The sequence below is a fragment of the Lichenostomus cassidix genome, unplaced genomic scaffold (genome assembly GCF_008360975.1).
Source record: "Lichenostomus cassidix isolate B80296 unplaced genomic scaffold, HeHo_3.0 HiC_scaffold_35, whole genome shotgun sequence".
Taxonomy (NCBI): domain Eukaryota; kingdom Metazoa; phylum Chordata; class Aves; order Passeriformes; family Meliphagidae; genus Lichenostomus; species Lichenostomus cassidix.
In genome coordinates, this window is record NW_028147256.1 from 96,866 (window position 1) to 120,418 (window position 23,553).

Consider the following 23,553-nt stretch of genomic DNA (forward strand, 5'->3'; position numbering starts at 1 on the left):
TTTCTAGGAGCTCTAAGGTGATGTCACCTGTCCTGCAGCCACTGCTGACCCCCGAGAACGTGGCCAACCTGGTCAGCAGGGCTTGGGGTCACTTTGGGGACACTCTGGGCAGGTTTGGGGACACTTTTGGGGTCTCCAGGGTGATTTTGGGACCCTTTGGGGTCTCCAAGGCATTTTTGGGTTTCCAACATAATTTTGGTGTCTCCAGGATATTTCTGGTGCCACTCCAGTGTCCCTAAGGCCATTTTTGGTGCCACTCTGGTGTCCCTGATGCCATTGTTGGTGTCCCTGATGCCATTTTAATGTCTCTCAGGCCATTTTCAGTGTCCCTGATGGCATTTTCGATGTCCCTGAGGCCATTGTTGGTGTCCCTGATGCCATTTTCACTGTCCCCGATGCCACTTTCGCTGTCCCTGATGCCATTTTCAATATCCCTGATGCCATTTTCAGTGTCCCTAATGCCATTTTCGATGTCCCTCAGGCCATTTTTGATGTCCCTCAGGCCATTTTCAGTGTCCCTGATGCCATTTTTGGTGTCCCTGATACCATTTTTGGGCTCTCCATCACCTTTCTGGTGCCACTCTGGTGTCCCCGATGCCACTTTCGCTGTCCCTGACGCCATTTTCGATGTCCCTGATGCCATTTCCAATGTCCCCGATGCCATTTTCGATGTCCCCGATGCCACTTTCGCTGTCCCCGATGCCACTTTCGCTGTCCCCGATGCCATTTTCGCTGTCCCCAATGCCACTTTCTCTGTCCCCGATGTCACTGTCCCCTCTCCCAGGTGCTGATCAGCATGGTGTACCTGCCCGAGGCCATGCCCGCCTCCTTCCAGGCCACCTACACCCCTGTGGAGTCGGCTGGCACCGAGGCGCAGATCAAACACCTGGCCAGGCTGATGGCCACCCAGATGACCGCCGCCGGCCTGGGGCCAGGTGGGGCTGGGCTCTGGGGTCACCTCAGGGGGGAATTGGGGGTGGAATTGGGGTTTGGGGTCACCTGAGTGGGGAATTGGGGTGGAAATTGGGGTTGGGGTCACCTGAGTGGGGATTTGGTTTGGAATTTGGGGTGGAATTGGGGTTTGGGGTCACCTGAGCGGGGAATTGGGGCAGAAATTGGGGTGGAATTTGGGTCTGGGGTCACCTGAGTGGGGATTTGGTTTGGAATTTGGGGTGGAATTTGGGTCTGGGGTCACCTGAGTGGGGAATTGGGGGCAGAAATTGGGGTGGAATGAGGATTTTGGGTCACCTGAGGGGGGAATTGGGGTGGAATTTGGGGTGGAAATTGGGTTTGGGGTCACTTGTATGGGGAATTGGGGTGGAATTTGGGTTTGGGGTCACTTGTGTGGGGAATTGGGGCAAAAATTGGGGTTGGGGTCACCTGAGTTGGGAATTGGGGTGGAATTTGGGGTGGGATTGGGGTTTGGGGTCACCTGAGTGGGGAATTGGGGTGGAATTTGGGTTTGGGGTCACCTGAGTGGGGAATTGGGGCAGAAATCAGGGTGGAATGAGGATTTGGGAATTGGTTGGGTTTGGGGCTCACCTGCTCAGGTAATTTGGGATTTTGGCTCCATGGAGAGCAGAAATTGGGATGAAATTTGGATTTGGGAGTTCACTGAGGTTGGTTGGGTTTGGGACTCACCTGCTCAGGTATTTTAGGATTTTGACTCCATGGAGAGTAGAAGTTCAGGTGGAACTTGGATTTGGGAATTGGTTGAGGTTGGTTGGGTTTAGGGTTCATTCAGTTGGGAAATTTGGGATTTTGGCTCCATGGAGAGCAGAAATTGGGATGAAATTTGGATTTGGGAATTAGTTGGGTTTGGGGCTCACCTGCTCAGGTGATTTGGGATTTTCCTCCTCACCTGCTCAGGTAATTTAGGATTTTGGCTCCACAGAGAGAGCAGAAATTGGGGTGAAATTTGGATTTGGAAATTGGTTGGGTTTGGGGCTCACCTGCTCAGGTAATTTGGGATTTTTCTCCTCACCTGCTCAGGTAGTTTGGGATTTTCCTCCTCACCTGCTCAGGTAATTTGGGATTTTGGCTGCATGGAGAGCAGAAATTGGGATGAAATGAGGATTTGGGAATTGGTTGGGTTTAGGGCTCACCTGCTCAGGTATTTTGGGATTTTTCTCCTTACCTGCTCAGGTGATTTGGGATTTTCCTCCTCACCTGATCAGGTAATTTGGGATTTTGGCTCCATGGAGAGAGCAGAAATCGGGGTGGAATGAGGATTTGGGAATTGGTTGGGTTTGGGGCTCACCTGCTCAGGTAATTTGGGATTTTCCTCCTCACCTGCTCAGGTGATTTGGGATTTTGGCTCCATGGAGAGCAGAAATCAGGGTGGAATGAGGATTTGGGAATAGGTTGGGTTTGGGGCTCACCTGCTCAGGTAATTTGGGATTTTTCTCCTCACCTGCTCAGGTAATTTGGGATTATTTGGGATTATTATTGGGATAATTTGGGATGGAATTTGGATTTGGGAGTTCATTGAGGTTGGTTGGGTTTGGGGCTCACCTGCTCAGGTATTTTGGGATTTTTCTCACCTGCTCAGGTAATTTGGGATTTTCCTCCTCACCTGCTCAGGCGATTTGGGATTTTCCTCCTCACCTGCTCAGGTAATTTGGGATTTCTCTCCCCTCCCAGGCGTGGAGCAGACCAAGCTGCTGCGCGAGGAGCCCAAGGAGGAGAAGGCGGCCAAGCCGGACGCTGTGGTCATCAAGCGGCGACTCTCGGCCCTGGGCCAAGGCCAGGCCATCGCCGTCCTGGGCGCTCACGGCTCGGCCGCAGGGACCATGGACGAGACGCCCCAGGCCAAGCGGCGGCCGGAGCCCATCATCCCGGCCACCCAGCCACGGTGCGGTGTGGGGTTTTGGGGTTTTGGGGGAGTTGGGGATTTGGGGTTTTGTGGTGTGGGATTTGGGGATTTGGGGTGGTCCTTGATGCAGAATCCAGAGCCCATCATCCCGGCCACGCAGCCACGGTGGGGTTTGGGGTGGGGGATATGGGGTGTGGGGTGGGGAGTTGGGGATTTGGGGTGTGGGATTTGGGGTTTTGGGGTGGGGGATTTGGGGATTTGGGGATTTGGGGTGGTCCTTGATGCAGAATCCGGAGCCCATCATCCTGGCCACCCAGCCACGGTGGGGTTTGGGGTTTTGGGGTTTTGGGGGGTGGGATTTGGGGTTTTGGGGTTTTGGGGGGTGGGATTTGGGGTTTTGGGGTGGGATTGGTGTTCAGGGTGTGGGATTTGGGGATTTGGGGTGGGGGATTTGGGGATTTGGTGTGTGGGGTTTGGGGATTTGGGGTGTGGGATTTGGGGTTTTGGGGTGTGGGATTTGAGGATTTGGTGTGTGGGATTTGGGGTTTTGGGGATTTGGGAATTTGGGAGTTTGGGGTGGGAGATTTGGGGATTTGGTGTGTGATTTGGGGTGGGATTTGGGGATTTGGGGTGTTGGATTTGGGGATTTGGGGATTTGGGGTGGGAGAAGGGAATTTGGGGATTTGGGGATTTGGGGTGGGGGATTTGGGGTGTGGGATTTGGGGTTTTGGGGATTTGGGGTGTGGGATTTGGGGTGTGGGATTTGGGGATTTGGGGATTTGGGGTGGTCCTTGATGCAGAATCCTGAGCCCATCATCCCGGCCACCCAGCCACGGTGGGGTTTGGGGTTTTGGGGTTTTGGGGTGTGGGATTTGGGGTTTGGGGGATTTGGGGATTTGGGGGGTGGGATTTGGGGATTTGGGGTGGTTCCTGATGGAGCAGGATGAACCCAGCAGAATCCCAATCCAGTCCCATTCCCAGGGGATCTCAGTCCCATTCCCAGGGAATCCCAGTCCCATTCCCGATCCCAATCCGACCCCGATCCCAATCCCATTCCCAGGGAATCCCAATCCCGATCCTATTCCCGATCCCATTCCCGATCCCATTCCCATTCCCAGGGAATCCCATTCCCAATCCCGATCCCAACCCGACCCCAATCCCAATCCCATTCCCAGGGGATCCCATTCCCGATCCCAATCCAATCCCATTCCCGATCCCATTCCCAGGGAATCCCAATCCCATTCCCGATCCCAACCTGACCCTGATCCCAATCCCATTCCCAGGGGATCCCAATCCGACCCCAATCCCGATCCCGATCCCGATCCCATTCCCATTCCCAGGGAATCCCAATCCCATTCCTGATCCCAATCCGACCCCAATCCCGACCCCAATCCCATTCCCAGGGGATCCCAATCCCGATCCCAACCCGACCCCGCTCCCCTGCAGGCTGGCGGGCGCCGGCGGTCGCAAGAAGGTGTTCCGGCTCAGCGACGTGCTGAAGCCGCTGAGCGACGTGCAGGTGGAGAAGCTGAAGCTCGGCGCCGTGCGGAGAATCCTGCGCTCCGAGAGAGCCGTGGCTGCCAGCGGGGCCGCCCAGGTGACCGGGGTACACCTGGGGTACACCTGGGGTACACCTGGGATCACCTGGGATATACCTGGGTACACCTGGGGTACACCTGGGATCACCTGGGGTATACCTGGGATCACCTGAGATGCACCTGGAATCACCTGGGATAACCTGGGGTACACCTGGGTACACCTGGGTACACCTGGGATAACCCAAGATCACCTGGGATACCCTGAGATAACCTGGGGTACACCTGGGATAACCTGAGATCACCTGGGATAACCCGGAATACACCTGGGATAACCCCAGAATTACCCCGGAATTACCCCGGGATATACCCAGGATAACCAACCCTTGAGTGACCCATGAGTGACCTTTGACTAATCCCTTGAATGAATCCCTTGACTGACCCTTGACTGACCCCAAGTGACCCCAAATGACTCCCGAGTGACCCCAAATGACCCGTAAGTGACCCGAGTGTCCCCCAGGCCTGCGTGAAGATCCTGGCCTCGCTGGTGACGCAGTTCGAGGTGCCCTTGAGTGACCCTTGAGTGACCCCTGACACTAATCCCTTGACTGACCCCAAATGACCCCTGAGTGACCCCAAATGACCCCTAAGTGACCCGAGTGTCCCCCAGGCCCGCGTGAAGATCCTGGCCTCGCTGGTGACGCAGTTCGAGGTGCCCTTGGGTGACCCTTGAGTGACCCCAAATGACCATTGACTGACCCCTGAGTGACCCCAAATGACCCCTGAGTGACCCAAGTGTCCCCCAGGCCCGCGTGAAGATCCTGGCCTCACTGGTGACGCAGTTCGAGGTGCCCCTCAAGGGCGAGGTGCTGTCCTTCATCCTGGACGATGTCCGAGGTCGCCTGGACCTGGCCTTCGCCTGGCTCTTCCAGGAGTACAACGCCCACCTGGCCCGTGGTGGCACTGGTGGCCCTGGTGGCCTCGAGCGCTACGACGAGTGTCTCATCGGGCTGCTGGCCGGCCTGCAGGAGAAACCCGACCAGAAGGACGGGTAGGGGACACCGGGGACACTGGGGACAGCGGGGTCAGGATGGGGACAGCAGGTTGGGTTGGTGGCACCAGTTGGGATGGGGACACTGGGGTCACCGGGGACACTGGGGACAGCAGGGACAGTGGGCTCGGGATGGGGACAGTGGGTTGGGTTGGTGGCACCAGAGTTGGGATGGGGACACTGGGGACAGCAGGGACAGCGGGCTCGGGATGGGGACAGCGGGTTAGGTTGGTGGCACTGAGATTGGGTTGGTGGCACTGAGATTGGGTTGGTGGCACCAGAGTTGGGATGGGGACACTGGGGTCACCGGGGACACTGGGGACAGCAGGGACAGCAGGGTTGGGATGGGGACAGAGGGTTGGGTTGGTGGCACCGAGATTGGGTTGGTGGCACCAGGGTTGGGATGGGGACACTGGGGACACTGGCGTCAGGATGAGGACATTGGATTGGGTTGGTGCCACCATGGTTGGGTTGGTGCCACCATGGTTGGGTTGGTGCTATTGGGGATGGAATGGGATGGGGCCATCAGATTGGCTTGGTGGCACCATGGTTGGGTTGGTGACACTGGGTCAGTATGGGGACACTGGGGTTGGGATGAAGACATCAGGTTGGGCTGGTGGCATCAAGGTTGGGTTGATGCCGCTGCAGTTGGGTTGGTGCCACTGGGATGGAATGGGGACACTGGGGATGGGGACACCAGGGTCGGGATGGGGACGTTAGATTGGCTTGGTGTCACCATGGTTGGGTTGATGCCACTGCAGCTGGGTTGGTGTCACTGGGTCAGAATGGGGACACCATGGTTGGGTTGGTGGCACCAAGATCAGGTTGGTGCTATTGGGGACGGAACGGGATGGGGACATCAGATTGGGTTGGTGTCACCAAGGTTGGGTTGGTGGCATTGGGATGGAATGGGGACACTGGGGATGGGGACACCAGGGATGGGATGAGGACATCAGATTGGGTTGGTGCCACCACTGTTGGGTTGGTGTCACCACGGTTGGGTTGGTGGCACTGGGTCAGAATGGGGACACCAGAGTTGGGTTGGTGGCACCAAGGTTGGGTTGGTGGCACTGCAGTTGGGTTGGTGTCACTATGTTGGCATGGGGACACCACAGTTGGGTTGGTGGCACTGCAGTTGGGTTGGTGGCACTGGGTTGGCATGGGGACACCAGAGTTGGGTTGGTGGCACCACAGTTGGGCTGGTGTCACTGGGTCGGCATGGGGACACCGGGGATGAGTTGGGGACACCGGGCATGGGGACACTGGACACGGCATGAGGGCACCGGTCAGTGTCACCAGGGAAGGGACTGTACCCCCAAGTCTAGGACAGTGCCACCAGGGCCACTGAGACCAGGCTGGTGGCTCTGGGGACAGAGCAGAGCCACCACCCCAGCCTGGTGACATCGGCTGTGTCCCTTTGTCCCTTTGTCACAGGATTTTCACCAAGGTGGTGCTGGAGGCGCCGCTGATCACCGAGAGTGCCCTGGAGGTCATCCGGAAATACTGCGAGGATGAGGTGACAGTGACAGGGACAGGGGAGGTGACAGGGACAGGGGACACAGGGAGGTGACAGGGGAGGTGACACTGCTGTCCCCAACAGAGCCGCACCTACCTGGGCATGTCCACCTTGCAGAGGTGACACAGGGAGGTGACATGGACAGGTGACACAGGGAGGTGACACAGGAAGGGGAGGTGACAGGGGGAGGTGACACTGGTGTCCCCAACAGAGCCGCACCTACCTGGGCATGTCCGCCTTGCAGAGGTGACACAGGGAGGTGACATGGACAGGTGACACAGGGAGGTGACACAGGGAGATGAAGTGACAGGGAGGTGACAGTGCTGTCCCCAACAGAGCCGCACCTACCTGGGCATGTCCACCTTGCGGAGGTGACAGGGGAGGTGACACTGGTGTCCCCAACAGAGCCGCACCTACCTGGGCATGTCCACGCTGCGGGATCTGATCTTCAAACGTCCCTCGCGGCAGTTCCAGTACCTGCACGTCCTGCTGGACCTCAGCTCCCACGAGAAGGACAAGGTGCCACCTCGGGGACAGCTGGGGACATCTGGGGACACCTCGGGGACCTCTGGGCACACCTTGGGGATGTTTGGGGACACCTCAGGGACCTTGGGGTCGTTTGGGCACACCTCAGGGACACCTTGGGAACACTGGGGGACACTGCAAGGGCACTCTGGGGACATCCTGGAGACACTTTGGGAACACTTTGGGGACACTCTGGGGACACTTTGGGAACACTCCAGGTGACACCCTGGTGACACTGAGGCGACATTTGGGGACAATGAGGTGACCCAGATGACACAGAGTTGACATTTGGGGACACAGAGGTGACACTGAGGTGACATTTGGGGACACAGAGATGACACAGGTGACACTGAGGTGACACTGAGGTGACCCTGAGGTGACCCAGGTGACACAGAGGTGACAATAAGGTGTCCCCAGGTGCGCCAGCAGGCGCTGCTGTTCATCAAACGGATGTATGAGAAGGAACAGCTCTGGGGACATTTGGTGACACTGAGGTGACACTGATGTGACACTGAGGTGGCACAGGTGACACAGAGGTGACAATAAGGTGTCCCCAGGTGCGCCAGCAGGCGCTGCTGTTCATCAAGCGGATGTACGAGAAAGAGCAGCTCTGGGGACATTTGGGGGCACTGAGGTGACACTGAGGTGACACTGAGGTGACCCTGAGGTGACCCAGGTGACCCTGAGGTGACCCAGGTGACACAGAGGTGACAATAAGGTGTCCCTAGGTGCGCCAGCAGGCGCTGCTGTTCATCAAACAGATGTACGAGAAGGAACAGCTCTGGGGACATCTGGGGACTCTGAGGTGACACTGAGGTGACGCTGAGGTGACACAGAGGTGACACAGGTGTCCCCAGGTGACAATAAGGTGACAATAAGGTGTCCCCAGGTGCGCCAGCAGGCGCTGCTGTTCATCAAACGGATGTACGGGAAGGAACAGCTCTGGGGACATTTGGGGGCACTGAGGTGACACTGAGGTGACACTGAGGTGACACTGAGGTGACCCAGGTGACCCAGAGGTGACAATAAGGTGTCCCCAGGTGCGCCAGCAGGCGCTGCTGTTCATCAAACGGATGTACGAGAAGGAACAGCTCTGGGGACATTTGGGGACACTGAGGTGACACTGAGGTGACACTGAGGTGACCCAGGTGACAATAAGGTGACAATAAGGTGTCCCCAGGTGCGCCAGCAGGCGCTGCTGTTCATCAAACGGATGTACGAGAAAGAACAACTCAGGGAATATGTGGAGAAATTCGCCCTGAATTACCTGCAGCTCCTGGTGCATCCCAACCCGCCCTCGGTGCTGTTCGGGGCTGACAAGGACACAGGTGAGACCCCAAATCCTAAATATTGTATGGGAAATCCTAAATGGGATGTGAGAAATCCTAAATTGTTCAAAAATATCAGATATTGTATGGGAAATAATTGATATTTTATGGGAAATAACGAATATTTTATGGTGCATCCCAACCCGCCCTCGGTGCTGTTCGGGGCTGACAAGGACACAGGTGAGACCCCAAATCCCAAATACTGCATGGGAAATCCCAAATGGTTCCAAAATATCATATATTTTATGGGAAATAATGAATTTTTTATGGGAAATAATGAATATTTTATGGGAAATATCGAATATTTTATGGTGCATCCCAACCCGCCCTCGGTACTTTTCGGGGCTGACAAGGACACAGGTGAGACCCCAAATCCCAAATACTGCATGGGAAATCCCAAATGGTTCAGAAATATCCAATATTTTATGGGAAATAATTGATATTTTATGGGAAATAACGAATATTTTATGGTGCATCCCAACCCGCCCTCGGTGCTGTTCGGGGCTGACAAGGACACAGGTGAGACCCCAAATCCTAAATAGGTTATGGGAAATCCCAAATGGTTCCAAAATATCATATATTTTATGGGAAATAATGGATATTTTATGGGAAATAATGAATACTTTATGGTGCATCCCAACCCGCCCTCAGTGCTGTTCGGGGCTGACAAGGACACAGGTGAGACCCCAAATCCTAAATACTGCATGGGAAATCCCAAAAGGTTCAGAAATATCCAATATTTTATGGGAAATAATGAATTTTTTATGGAAAATAATGAATATTTTATGGGAAATATCGAATATTTTATGGTGCATACCAACCTGCCCTCGGTGCTGTTCAGGGCTGACAAGGACACAGGTGAGACCCCAAATCCTAAATACTGTATGGGAAATCCCAAATGGGTTATGGGAAATCCTAAATTATTCATAAATAATGAATATTTTATGGGAAATAACAAATATTTTATGGTGCATCCCAACCCGCCCTCGGTGCTGTTCGGGGCTGACAAGGACACAGGTGAGACCCCAAATCCTAAATGGGTTATGGGAAATCCCAAATGGTTCCAAAATATCATATATTTTATGGGAAATATCCAATATTTTATACGAAATCCTAAATGGTTTATGGGAAATCCTAAATTGTTGGGAAATATAGGATGTTGTATGGGAAATATCAAATATTGCATGGGAAATCCCAAATGGTTTATGGCAAATCTCAAATATTGTATGGGAAATCCCAAATGGGTTATGGGAAATCCTAAATTATTCAGAAATATTGGATATTTTATGGGAAATAATTGATATTTTATGGGAAATAACGAATATTTTATGGTGCATCCCAACCCACCCTCGGTGCTGTTCGGGGCTGACAAGGACACAGGTGAGACCCCAAATCCTAAATATTGTATGGGAAGTCCCAAATGGGTTATGGGAAATCCCAAATGGTCCAGAAATATCAGATATTCTATGGGAAATAATGAATATTTTATGGAAAATCTCGAATATTGCATCGGAAATCCCAAATGGTTTATGGGAAATATCCAATATTGTATGAGAAATCTCGAGTGGTTTATGGGAAATCCCAAATGGTTTATGGGAAATCCCAAATGGTCCAGAAATATCAGGTATTGTATGGGAAATTTCTAATGTTTTATGGGAAATAGTGAATATTGTATGAGAAATCCCAAATGGTTTATGGGAAATCCTGAATATTGTATGAGAAATCTGGAATGGTTTATGGGAAATCCCAAATGGTCCAGAAATATCAGATATTTTATGGAAAATAATGAATATTTTATGGAAAATGTCAGATATTGTATGGGAAATCCTAAATGGTTTATGGGAAATCTCAAATGATTTACAGAAATAACATTTTATGGTGCACATTTTTGCTCATTTTCAGCCCATTTTTGCTCATTCCCAGCCCATTTTTGGTCCCTAACCCCACTCCTGTCCCTTGTCCCCAGAGGTGGCACCATGAATTTGGTTATCACCAACCCAATTTTTGCTCATTCCACCCCATTTTTGCTCATTCCAACCCTATTTTTCCTCATTCCCAGCCCATTTTTGGTCCCTAACCCCTCAATTTCCTGTCCCTTGTCCCCAGAGGTGGCACCATGGGCAGTCATTCCCACCCCATTTTTGTTCATTTCCAGCCAATTTTTGTTCATTACCAACCCATTTTTTTCTCATTTCCACCCCATTTTCACTCATTCCCACCCCATTTCTGCCCATTCCCACCCCATTTTTGGTCCCCAACCCCTCGATTTCCTGTCCCTTGTCCCCAGAGGTGGCACCATGAATTTGGTCATCACCAACCCATTTCTCGCTCATTTTCAGCCCATTTTTGCTCATTTTTGGCCCATTTTTTCCCATTTCCACCCCATTTTTTCTCATTCCCACCCCATTTTTGTCCCCAACCCCTCAATTTCCTGTCCCTTGTCCCCAGAGGTGGCAGCCCCCTGGACCGAGGAGACCATCAAGCAGTGTCTCTACCTGTACCTGGCGCTGCTGCCGCACAACCACAAGCTGATCCACGAGCTGGCGTCGGTGTACACCGAGGCGATTGCTGACATCAAACGGACCGTGCTGCGTGTCATTGAGCAGCCGGTGGGGACATTGGGGACACTGGGGGTGTTGGGGACACTGGGGGTGTTGGGGACACTGGGGATATTGGGGACACTGGGGATATTGGGGACATTGGGGACACTGGGGATGTTGGGGACATTGGGGACATTGGCCATGAGTTGGCGTCGGTGTACACCGAGGCCATCGCCGACATCAAACGGACCGTGCTGCGCGTCATCGAGCAGCCGGTGGGGACATGGGGACATTGGGGATATTGGGGATACTGGGGATGTTGGGGACATTGGGGACGTTGGCCATGAATTGGCGTCGGTGTACACCGAGGTGATCGCCGACATCAAACGCACCGTGCTGCGCGTCATCGAGCAGCCGGTGGGGACACGGGGACACTGGGGGTGTTGGGGACACTGGGGGTGTTGGGGACACTGGGGATGCTGGGGACACTGGGGATGTTGGGGACACTGGGGACATGGGGACATTGGGGATGTTGGGGACACTGGGGATGTTGGGGACATTGGGGACGTTGGCCACAAGCTGGCGTCGGTGTACACCGAGGCGATTGCTGACATCAAACGGACCGTGCTGCGCGTCATCGAGCAGCCGGTGGGGACACGGGGACACTGGGGACATGGGGACATTGGGGACATTGGGGACATTGGGGACATGGGGACATTGGGGACGTTGGCCATGAATTGGCGTCGGTGTACACCGAGGCCATCGCCGACATCAAACGGACCATGCTGCGCGTCATCGAGCAGCCGGTGGGGACACGGGGACACTGGGGACATGGGGACATTGGGGACGTTGGGGACATTGGGGACACTGGGGATGTTGGGGACACTGGGGACACTGGGGATGTTGGGGACACTGGGGATGTTGGCCATGAATTGGCGTCGGTGTACACCGAGGCGATTGCTGACATCAAACGCACTGTGCTGCGCGTCATCGAGCAGCCGGTGGGGACACGGGGACAGGGGGACACTGGGGACATGGGGACATTGGGACATTGGGGACACAGGGACACTGGGGATGATGGGGATGTTGGGGACATTGGGGACGTTAGCCACGAATTGGCGTCGGTGTACACCGAGGCCATCGCCGACATCAAACGCACCGTGCTGCGTGTCATCGAGCAGCCGGTGGGGACACGGGGACGTTGGGGACATTGGGGACATTGGGGATATTGGGGACATTGAGGACACTGGGGATGTTGGGACATGGCGACACTGGGGATGATGGGGACATTGGGGCTGTTGGGGGTGTTGGGGACGTTGGGGACATTGGGGTTGCTGGGGACACTGGGGACATTTTGGGGATGTTGGGGACACTGGGGATGTTGGGGACATTGGGGACACTGGGGACACTGGCCATGCTGGGGGTGTTGGGGACATTGGGGACGTTGGGGATATTGGAGATATTGGGGATATTTGGGACATTGGGGACATCAGGGATGTTGGAGACATTCAACAGGAATCTCCCACTTTAAAAACCTCCATTTTCAGTCAAATCCAACCAGAATCTCTTAGTGTTAAAAACCTCAATTTCCACTCAATCCAACCAGAATCTCTTAGTGTTAAAAATCTCCATTTTCAGTCAAATCCAACCAGAATCTCCCAGTGTTAAAAACCTCAATTTCCACCCAATCCAACCCAAATCTCCCACTTTAAAAAACCTCTATTTCCACTTGATCCAACCCAAATCTCCAACTTCAAAAACCTCAATTTCCACTCAATCCAACCAGAATCTCCCAGTGTTAAAAACCTCCATTTCCACTCAAATCCAACCCAAATCTCCCACTTTAAAAACCTCCATTTTCAGTCAATCCAACCCGAATCTCTTAGTGTTAAAAACCTCCATTTTCACTCAAATCCAACCCAAATCTCCCACTCTAAAACCCTCAATTTCCACTCAATCCAACCCAAATCTCCCACTTTAAAAAACCTCAATTTCCACCCAATCCAACCCCAAAATCCCATTTTTTTCCCCCAGATCCGCGGCATGGGGATGAACTCCCCGGAGCTGCTGCTGCTGGTGGAGAATTGTCCCAAGGGCGCCGAGACGTTGGTGACACGCTGCCTGCACAGCCTCACCGACAAAGGTGACCCCGGGTGACACCTGGGGGTGGCGGGAGGTGACAATGACGGTGACAATGACCGGCTGTCCCCCCCCGGCAGTGCCACCCTCGCCCGAGCTGGTCAAGCGCGTCCGAGATCTTTACCACAAGCGCCTGCCGGACGTCCGGTTCCTCATCCCCGTGCTCAACGGGCTGGAGAAGGTCAGGGTGGCTTTGTCCCCTCCCTGGTGTCACCTGGGGTGTCACCTGGTGTCACCTGGTGTCACCCGGGGCTGAGGAGGGACGTTTTTGGTGCAGAAAGAGGTGATTCAGGCGCTGCCCAAACTCATCAAGCTCAACCCCATCGTGGTCAAGGAGGTCTTCAACCGTCTGCTGGGGACGCAGCACGGTGAGGGGACAGCTGGGGACATCTTGGGGACAGTGTGGGGATAGCTGGGGATAGCTTGGGGACAGCTTGGGGACAGCTGGGGATAGTGTGGGGGTGGCTGGGGACAGCTGGGGACAGTGTGGGGACAGCTGGGGACAGTTTGGGGACAGCTGGGGACAGCTTGGGGACAGCTGGGGACAGTGTGGGGATGGCTGGGGATAGTGTGGGGACATTGGGACAGACCTGCTGGGGACGCAGCACGGTGAGGGGACAGCTGGGGACAGCTGGGGACAGTTTGGGGACAGCTGGGGACAGCTGGGGACACCTTGGAGACGGCCTGGGGACAGCTTGGGGACAGTGTGGGGACAGCTGGGGACAGTGTGGGGACATTGGGACAGACCTGCTGGGGATGCAGCATGGTGAGGGGACAGCTGGGGGACAGCTAGGGATAGCTTGGGGACAGCTGGGGATAGTGTGGGGACAGCTGGGGATAGTGTGGGGACAGTGTGGGGACAGTGTGGGGATGGCTGGGGACAGCTTGGGGACAGTTGGGGTCAATGTGGGGATGGCTGGGGACAGCTGGGGATAGTGTGGGGACATTGGGACAGACCTGCTGGGGACGCAGCACGGTGAGGGGACAGCTTGGGGACAGCTGGGGACAGTGTGGGGACATTGGGACAGGCCTGCTGGGAACACAGCATGGTGAGGGGACAGCTTGGGGACAGCTGGGGACAGTGTGGGGACAGCTTGGGGACAGCTGGGGACAGTGTGGGGATGGCTGGGGACAGTTGGGGACAGCTAGGGACAGTGTGGGGTGGGACATGGGACGGCCCTGGGGACAGTGCCAGTGGTCACCGTGGGGACAGGGGACCTCCTGTCCCTGTCCCCTCCCCAGGGCCACGCCAGCCCTGTCACTGTCCCCTGTCACTGTCCCCACAGGCGATGGCACCTCGGCAGTGTCCCCTCTGAACCCAGGGGAGCTCCTGATCGCTCTGCACAACATCGACAGCTCCAAGTGTGACATGAAATCCATCATCAAAGGTGACAGGGACACCCTGGGGGACAGGGACACCCAGGGTGACACAGGGACACCCAGGGACACCCAGGGGTGACAGGGACACAGTGGGGACAGAGGGACACAGAGCCTCCTGTCCATCGACAGCTCCAAGGGTGACATGAAATCCATCATCAAAGGTGACAGGGACACCCTGGGGGGACAGGGGACACCCAGGGGACACAGGGACATGGGGGGACATGGGACACCCAGGGGTGACAGGGACACAGTGGGGACAGAGGGACACAGAGCTTCCTGTCCATCGACAGCTCCAAGTGTGACATGAAATCCATCATCAAAGGTGACAGGGACACCCTGTGGGGACAGGGACACCCAGTGTGACATGGGACACCCAGGAACACCTAGGGGTGACAGGGACACAGTGGGGACAGAGGGACACAGGGATCTCCTGTCCATCGACAGCTCCAAGTGTGACATGAAATCCATCATCAAAGGTGACAGGGACAGTGACAGGGGGTGACAGGGACACCCGAATACCCATTTAGTCCCTCCCAGTCCCTCCCAGTGCCTCCCAGTCCCTCCCAGTGCCTCCCAGTCCATCCCAGTCCCTTCCAGTGCCTCCCAGTCCCTCCCAGTCACTCGCAGTCCCTCCCAGTGTCCCCAAATTCCCCTTTAGTGCCTTTTTAGTGCCCTTTTAGTGCCTCCCAGTGCCCCCAAATACTCTCCCAGTGCCTCCCAGTCCCTTCCAGTCTCCTCCCAGTCCATCCCAGTCACTCCCAGGCCCTCCCAGTGCCTCCCAGTCACTCCCAGTGTCCCCAAATACCCATTTTGGTGCCTCCAAATGCCCCTTTAATGCCTTTTTAGTGCCCTTTTAGTGCCCTTTAGTGACTTCCAGTGCCTCCCAGTCCTTCCCAGTGCCTCCCAGTGCCTCCCAATCTCCTCCCAGTCCCTCCCAGTGCCCCCAGATACCTCTCCCAGTGCCTCCCAGTGTCTCCCAGTCCATCCCAGTGCCTCCCAGTCACTCTCAATGCCTCCCAGTGCCCCCAGATACCCTTTTAGTGCCCTTTTAGTGCCTTTTTAGTGCCCTTTAGTACCTCCCAGTCCCTCCCAGTGCCCACAAATACCTCTCCCAGTGCCTCCCAGTTCCTCCCAATGCCCCCAGATACCTCTCCCAGTGCCTCCCAGTAACTCCCAGTGCCTTTCCAGCCACCAACCTGTGTTTTGCCGAGCGCAACGTCTACACCTCGGAGGTTCTGGCCGTGGTGATGCAGCTCCTCCCAGTGCCTCCCAGTCCATCCCAGTCCTTCCCAGTGCCTCCCAGTCCTTCCCAATCTCCTCCCAGTCCATCTCAGTCACTCCCAGTGTCCCCAGATAACCATTTTGGTGCCTCTAAATACCCCTTTAGTGCCCTTTTAGTGCTTCCAAGTCCCTCCCAGTGCCTCCCAGTGCCCCCAAATACCTCTCCCAGTCCATCCCAGTCCATCCCAGTAACTCCCAGTGCCTTTCCAGCCACCAACCTGTGTTTTGCCGAGCGCAACATGTACATCTCGGAGGTGCTGGTGGTGGTGATGCAGCTCCTCCCAGTCCATTCCAGTGCCTCCCAGTGCCTCCCAATCTCCTCCCAGTGCCTCCCAGTCACTCGCAGTCCATCCCAGTGTCCCCAAATACCCATTTAGTGCCCTTTTTAGTGCCCTTTTGGTGTCCTTTAGTGACTTCCAGTGCCTCCCAGTCCTTCCCAGTCCCTCCCAGTCCCTCCCGGTGCCTCCCAGTCCATCCCAGTGCCTCCCAGTAACTCCCAGTGCCTCCCAGTCCCTCCCAATCTCCTCCCTGTCCCTCCCAGTACCCCCAGATACCTCTCCCAGTGCCTCCCAGTCACTCTCAATGCCTCCCAGTGCCCCCAGATGCCCTTTTAGTGCCCTTTTAGTGCCTCCCAGTCCCTCCCAGTCCCTCCCAAACTCCTCCCAGTGCCTCCCAGTAACTCCCAGTGCCCCCAGATACCTCTCCCAGTGCCTCCCAGTCACTCCCAATGCCTCCCAGTGCCCCCAGATGCCCTTTTAGTGCCCTTTTAGTGCCTTTTTAGTGCCCTTTAGTGCCTCCCAGTCACTCCCAGTGCCCCCAAATACGTCTCCCAGTGCCTCCCAGTGCCTCCCAGTAACTCCCAGTGCCTTTCCAGCCACCAACCTGTGTTTTGCCGAGCGCAACGTGTACACCTCGGAGGTTCTGGCCGTGGTGATGCAGCAGCTGATGGAGCAAAGTCCTCTGCCGATGCTGCTGATGCGCACCGTGATCCAGGCTCTGACCATGTACCCCCGGCTGGGGGGCTTCGTCATGAACATCCTCTCCCGGCTCATCATGAAGCAGGTCTGCAGCCCCAAAATACCCCAAAAAATACCCTAAAATCCCCACAAAAATACCCCAAAAATCCACCTAAAATCCCATTGAAATCCCGCAAAAATCTGCCCCAAAAATGGCCCCAAAACTGGGGATTTGGGGACACCATGTACCCCCGGCTGGGGGGCTTCACCATGAACATCCTCTCCAGGCTCATCATGAAGCAGGTCTGCAGCCCCAAAATAACCCAAAATCTGCCTAAAAATCCCCACGAGATTCCACCAAAAATCGCCCCAAAAATGTCCCCAAAATTGGGGATTTGGGGACACCATGTTCCCCCGGCTGGGTGGCTTCATCATGAGCATCCTCTCCAGGCTCATCATGAAGCAGGTCTGCAGCCCCAAAATACCCCAAAATCTGCCCAAAAATCCCCACAAAAATACCCCAAAATCTGCCCAAAAATCGCTGCAAAAATAGCCCAAAATCTGCCCAAAAGTGGCCCCAAAACTGGGGATTTGGGGACACCATGTACCCCCGGCTGGGTGGCTTCACCATGAACATCCTCTCCAGGCTCATCATGAAGCAGGTCTGCAGCCCCAAAATACCCCAAAAATACCCAAAAAATGGCCCCAAAATCCTCCCAAGATCCCCTCAAAAATCCTTCAGGATTCTGCCAAAATTCATCTCCAATTTCCCCAAAATTGCCCCAGAATTCACCTCGAATCCCTTCCAGAATTGGGGATGTGGGACCAGGAGAGGTCCCTGCCAGCCCCACTGTCCCCGTACCTGTCCCCAGGTGTCCCCACTGACCCCATATCTGTCCCCAGGTGTCCCCACTGACCCCATGCCTGTCCCCAGCTGTTCCGCTCCATCCCATACCTGTCCCCAGGTGTCCCCATACCTGTCCCCAGGTGTCCCCCCAGCTCCATACCTGACCCCATACCTGTCCCCAGGTATCCCCAGGTGTCCCCAGTGACCCCATACCTGTCCCCAGGTGTTCCACTCCACCCCATACCTGTCCCCAGGTGTCCCCACTGACCCCATACCTGTCCCCAGGTGTTCCCAATGACCCCATACCTGTACCCAGGTGTTCCACTCCATCCCATACCTGTCCCCAGTTGTTCCCCTCCATCCCATACCTGTCCCCAGGTGTCCCCAGGTGTCCCCAGTGACCCCAGGTGTGTCCCCCCAGGTGTGGAAGTACCCCAAGGTGTGGGAAGGGTTCATCATGTGCTGCCAGCGCACGAAGCCACAGCGTCCCCTCCACCCCATACCTGTCCCCAGGTGTCCCCCCAGCCCCATACCTGTCCCCAGGTGTCCCCAGTGACCCCATACCTGTCCCCAGGTGTCCCCAGTGACCCTATACCTGTCCCCAGATGATTCACTCCATCCCATACCTGTCCCCAGGTGTCCCCAGGTGTCCCCACTGACCCCATACCTGTCCCCAGGTGTTCCCAATGACCCCATACCCGTACCCAGTTGTTCCCCTCCACCCCATACCTGTCCCCAGGTGTCCCCAGGTGTCCCCACTGACCCCATACCTGTCCCCAGGTGTTCCCAATGACCCCATACCCGTACCCAGTTGTTCCCCTCCACCCCATACCTGTCCCCAGGTGTCCCCAGGTGTCCCCACTGACCCCATACCTGTCCCCAGGTGTTCCCAATGACCCCATACCCGTACCCAGTTGTTCCCCTCCACCCCATACCTGTCCCCAGGTGTCCCCAGGTGTCCCCACTGACCCCATACCTGTCCCCAGGTGTGGAAGTACCCCAAGGTGTGGGAAGGGTTCATCAAGTGCTGCCAGCGCACGAAGCCTCAGTGTCCCCTCCACCCCATACCTGTCCCCAGGTGTCCCTAGGTGTTCCCACAGACCCCATACCTGTCCCCATACCTGTCCCCAGGTGTGGAAGTACCCCAAGGTGTGGGAAGGGTTCATCAAGTGCTGCCAGCGCACGAAGCCACAGCGTCCCCTCCACCCCATACCTGTCCCCAGGTGTCCCCAGTGACCCCAGGTGTGTCCCCCCAGGTGTGGAAGTACCCCAAGGTGTGGGAAGGGTTCATCAAGTGCTGCCAGCGCACGAAGCCTCAGTCGTTCCAGGTGGTTCTGCAGCTTCCTCCTCCCCAGCTGGCCGCCGTGTTCGACAAGTGTCCTGAGCTGCGCGAGCCTCTGCTGAGCCACGTGCGGGCACTGACCCCTCACCAGGTGACACCACGGGGACAGGGGACAGGGGACACCCCAGGGGATGGGGGACAGCCCTGGGAACTGACCGTGGGGACAGGGGACTGACCATGGGCAGTGTGACACTGAGCTCAGCGAGCCTCTGCTGAGCCACGTGCGGGCACTGACCCCTCACCAGGTGACACCACGGGGACAGGGGACAGGGGACAGCCCAGGGGATGGGGGACAGCCCTGGGAACTGACCGTGGGGACAGGGGACTGACCATGGGAGATGTGACACTGAGCTCAGTGAGCCTCTGCTGAGCCACGTGCGGGCACTGACCCCCCACCAGGTGACACCACGGGGACAGGGGACAGGGGACACCCCAGGGGACAGGGGACAGCCTGGGGACACCCCAGGGGACAGGGGACTGACTGTGGGCAGTGTGACCCTGAGCTGCGTGAGCCTCTGCTGAGCCACGTGCGGGCACTGACCCCCCACCAGGTGACACCACGGGGACAGCCTTGGGGACAGCCCTTGGGTGGTCTCACCATCCCTGGTGACAGGGGACTGACTGTGGGGACAGGGGACTGACCATGGGCAGTGTGACACTGAGCTCAGTGAGCCTCTGCTGAGCCACGTGCGGGCACTGACCCCTCACCAGGTGACACCACGGGGACAGGGGACAGGGGACAGCCCAGGGGATGGGGGACAGCCCTGGGAACTGACCGTGGGGACAGGGGACTGACCGTGGGCAGTGTGACCCTGAGCCTCTGCTGAGCCACGTGCGGGCACTGACCCCACACCAGGTGACACCATGGGGACAGGGGACAGCCCTGGGGACAGGGGACTGACCATGGGCAGTGTGACACTGAGCTCAGCGAGCCTCTGCTGAGCCACGTGCGGGCACTGACCCCTCACCAGGTGACACCACGGGGACAGGGGACAGCCTTGGGGACAGCCCTTGGGTGGTCTGACCATCGCTGGGGACAGGGGACAGCCTTGGGGACAGCCCTTGGGTGGTCTGACCATCGCTGGGGACAGGGGACTGACCGTGGGGACAGGGGACTGACCATGGGGACAGGGGACTGACCGTAGGCAGTGTGACCCTGAGCTCAGTGAGCCTCTGCTGAGCCACGTGCGGGCACTGACCCCCCACCAGGTGACACCACGGGGACAGCCTTGGGGACATCCACTGGGGATGGGGGACAGCCCTGGGAACGGACCGTGGGGACAGGGGACTGACTGTGGGGACGGGGGACACACCATGGGCAGTGTGACCCTGAGCTGCGCGAGCCTCTGCTGAGCCACCAGGTGACAGCCTGGGGACAGGGGACAGTCTTGGGGACACTGCAGGGGGACAGGGGACAGCTTCGGGACAGGGGACAGCCCTGGGAACTGACCTTGGGGACAGGGGACTGACCTTGGGTGGTCTGACCGTGGGGACAGGGGACACCCCCAGGGCGGTGTGACCCTCCTTGGGGACAGACAGGTGACACCCCAGGACACTCTGACCCCCCGGTGTCACCTCCTCCCCCCACAGCAAGCTCACATCCCTCTGTCCACCATGGCCATCCTGGAGGCCACCACGCGTCACGAGCCCGAGGGGACACCTGCAGAGGTGGGGACACCTGGACAGCTGGGGACAGGGGGAGCCAGGCCCCTTGGGGACACCTGGAGAGCTGGGGACAGGGGGAGCCAGGCCCCTTGGGGACACCTGGAGGGGTGGGGACAGGGGGACCCCAGACCCTTTGGGGACACCAGGAGGGGTGACAATTTGGGGACAGGGTGACCTCAGACCCCTTGGAGACACCACGATGGGTGGCAATCTGGGGACAGGGTGACCCCAGACCCCTTGGGGACACCCAGATGGGTTGGGCTGTGGGGACAGGGGGACCCCAGACCCTTTGGGGACACCACGATGGGTGGCAATCTGGGGACAGGGTTGGGCTTTGGGGACAGGAGGACCCCAGACCCTTTAGGGACACCAGGAGGGGTGGCAATTTGGGGACAGGGGGAGCCAGACCCCTTGGGGACACCAGGAGGGGTGGCAGTTGGGGACAGGGTGACCCCAGACCCTTGGGGACACCAGGAGGGGTCGGGCTATGGGACAGGGTGACCCCAGACCTTTGGGGACACCAGGAGGGGTGGCAGTTGGGGACAGGGTGACCCCAGACCCCTTGGGGACACCAGGAAGGGTGGCAATTTGGGGACAGGGGGACCCCAGACCCTTTGGGGACACCAATTCAGGGCTGGGGGTCTCAGGGTGACCCTTGGGGACACCAGGAGGGGTGACAATTCAGGGCTGGGGGTCTCAGGGTGATCCTTGGGGACACAAGGAGGATTGGCAATTTGGGGACAGGGTGACCCCAGACCTTTTGGGGACACCAGGAGGGGTGACAATTCAGGTTTGGGGGTCTCAGGGTGACCCCAGACCCCTTGGGGACCCCAATTCGGGGCTGGGGGTCTCAGGGTGACCCTTGGGGACACCAGGAGGGGTGGCAATTTGGGGACAGGGGGACCCCAGACCCTTTGGGGACACCAATTTGGGGCTGGGGGTCTCAGGGTGACCCTTGAGGACACCAGGAGGGGTGACAATTCGGGGTTGGGGGTCTCAGGGTGACCCTTTTGGGGACACCAGGATGAATTCGGGGTCCCCCCCGTGCCCCCCCGGCAGGACAAGCCCCCCAAACGCCCCAGTGACGAGGACCCCAAGGCCAAAGGGACCCCCCCAGCCCCGGGCGGGGGGCTCAGCTCAGGCTCCTCCCCCTCGGAAGCCCCCCCGGATTTGGGGGGCGCAGAGCTGGAGCCCCCCAACATCTTCATCAGCGTCCCCGAGGACGAGGACAGCTCGGGGGGGGGCGACGTGTCCCCCCCTGCCGCCCCCCTGGAGACCCCCAAGGTGAGGAGACCCCAGAATCCCCCCTGAGGGGCTCCTTTTGGGGTGGGGGGACATCCTAAACCTCCTGGAGACCCCCCAAATCCCCCCTGAGTGACTCATTTTGGGGTGGGGGGACCCCCCTGCTTTCCCCCTGGAGACCCCCAAGGTGAGGAGAGCCCCAAATCCCCCCCTGAGAGGCTCATTTTGGGGTGGAGGGACATCCTAACCCCCCCTGCTGCCCCCCTGGAGACCCCAAAATCCCCCCTGAGAGGCTCATTTTGGGGTGAGGGGACATCCTAAACCCCCCAGGACCCCCCAAAATCCCTCCCTGAGTGACCCATTTTGGGGTGGGGGGACATCCCTAACCCCCCTGCTTTCCCCCTGGAGACCCCCAAGGTGAGGAGACCCCAAAACTCTGAGTGACTCCCATTTTGGGGTGGGGGCACACCCATAACCCCCCCAGGACCCCCAAACCCCCCTGGGTGTCCCATTTTGGGGTGGGGGGACATCCCTAACCCCCTTCCAGACCCCCCAAAATCCCCCTGAGAGGCTCATTTGGGGTGGGGGACATCCCTAACCCCCTGTCACTCCCCAGGACCCCCAGGACCCCCAAACCCCCATTTTGGGGTGTGCCCCCACCCCTAACCCCCTGTCTCCCCCAGGACCCCCAAAATCCCCCCAGATCCCCAAAAATCCCCCCAAACCCCCATTTTGGGGTGTGTGTCCCCCCACCTCTAACCCCTGTCTCCCTCCATGACCCCCAAAATCCCCCAAACCGCCTATTTTGGGAAGGGGGCACAACCCTAACCCCCCAGGACCCCCAAAATCCCCCAAACCCCCATTTTGGGGTAAGCCCCCCACCCCAAACCCCTGTTGCCCCCCAGGACCCCCAAACCCCCATTTTGGGGTGTGCCCCACCCCTAACCCCTGTCTCCCCCAGGACCCTCAACCCCCCAGAACCCCAAAACCCCATTTCAGGGTGTGCCCCCACCCCCAACCCCTGTCTCCCCCAGGACCCCAAACTCCCCCATTTCAGGGTGGGGGCACATCTCTCACCCCCCTGTCTCCCCCAGGACCCCCAAACTCCCCATTTTGGGGTGGGGGCACATCTCTCACCCCCTGTCTCCCCCAGGACCCCCGCCCGGGCACGGAGCCCCCCCCGGCCGCCCCCCAGCTGGCCGAGGCGCCCCCCGGCAGCCCCCCCTGCTCGGAGCCGCCCCCCCCCGGCACGCAGAGCCCCGATGTCCCCCCCGCCGCTGTCCCCGATGTCCCCCCCGGCCCCGCCGAGGGCTGAGGGGACAGCCCGAGCCCCCCGGGGGGACAATAAACACCTGGGAGCAGATTTGGGGTGAAATCTGGTGGTTTTGGGG

At 57.6% G+C, this 23,553-nt stretch overlaps 1 protein-coding gene across 1 annotated transcript in view; it reads left to right on the forward strand.

Moving 5' to 3' along the window:
- The window catches only part of LOC146423956 (symplekin-like), a 38,407-nt gene extending 14,882 nt beyond the window's left edge, over nt 1–23,525 (forward strand). Inside the window, exons 11-27 of the mRNA XM_085043969.1 lie at nt 785–935; nt 2,644–2,854; nt 4,262–4,412; nt 5,157–5,401; nt 6,836–6,917; nt 7,323–7,436; nt 8,623–8,770; nt 11,219–11,379; nt 13,345–13,453; nt 13,530–13,630; nt 13,727–13,817; nt 14,736–14,837; nt 16,985–17,172; nt 19,170–19,346; nt 20,846–20,923; nt 21,980–22,204; nt 23,316–23,525. Coding sequence (XP_084900095.1) covers nt 785–935; nt 2,644–2,854; nt 4,262–4,412; nt 5,157–5,401; nt 6,836–6,917; nt 7,323–7,436; nt 8,623–8,770; nt 11,219–11,379; nt 13,345–13,453; nt 13,530–13,630; nt 13,727–13,817; nt 14,736–14,837; nt 16,985–17,172; nt 19,170–19,346; nt 20,846–20,923; nt 21,980–22,204; nt 23,316–23,477 — 2,496 coding nt within the window. The 3' untranslated portion in view covers nt 23,478–23,525. The remainder of the gene's footprint in view (nt 1–784; nt 936–2,643; nt 2,855–4,261; nt 4,413–5,156; nt 5,402–6,835; nt 6,918–7,322; nt 7,437–8,622; nt 8,771–11,218; nt 11,380–13,344; nt 13,454–13,529; nt 13,631–13,726; nt 13,818–14,735; nt 14,838–16,984; nt 17,173–19,169; nt 19,347–20,845; nt 20,924–21,979; nt 22,205–23,315) is intronic.
- Nucleotides 23,526–23,553: the final 28 nt, after the last annotated feature.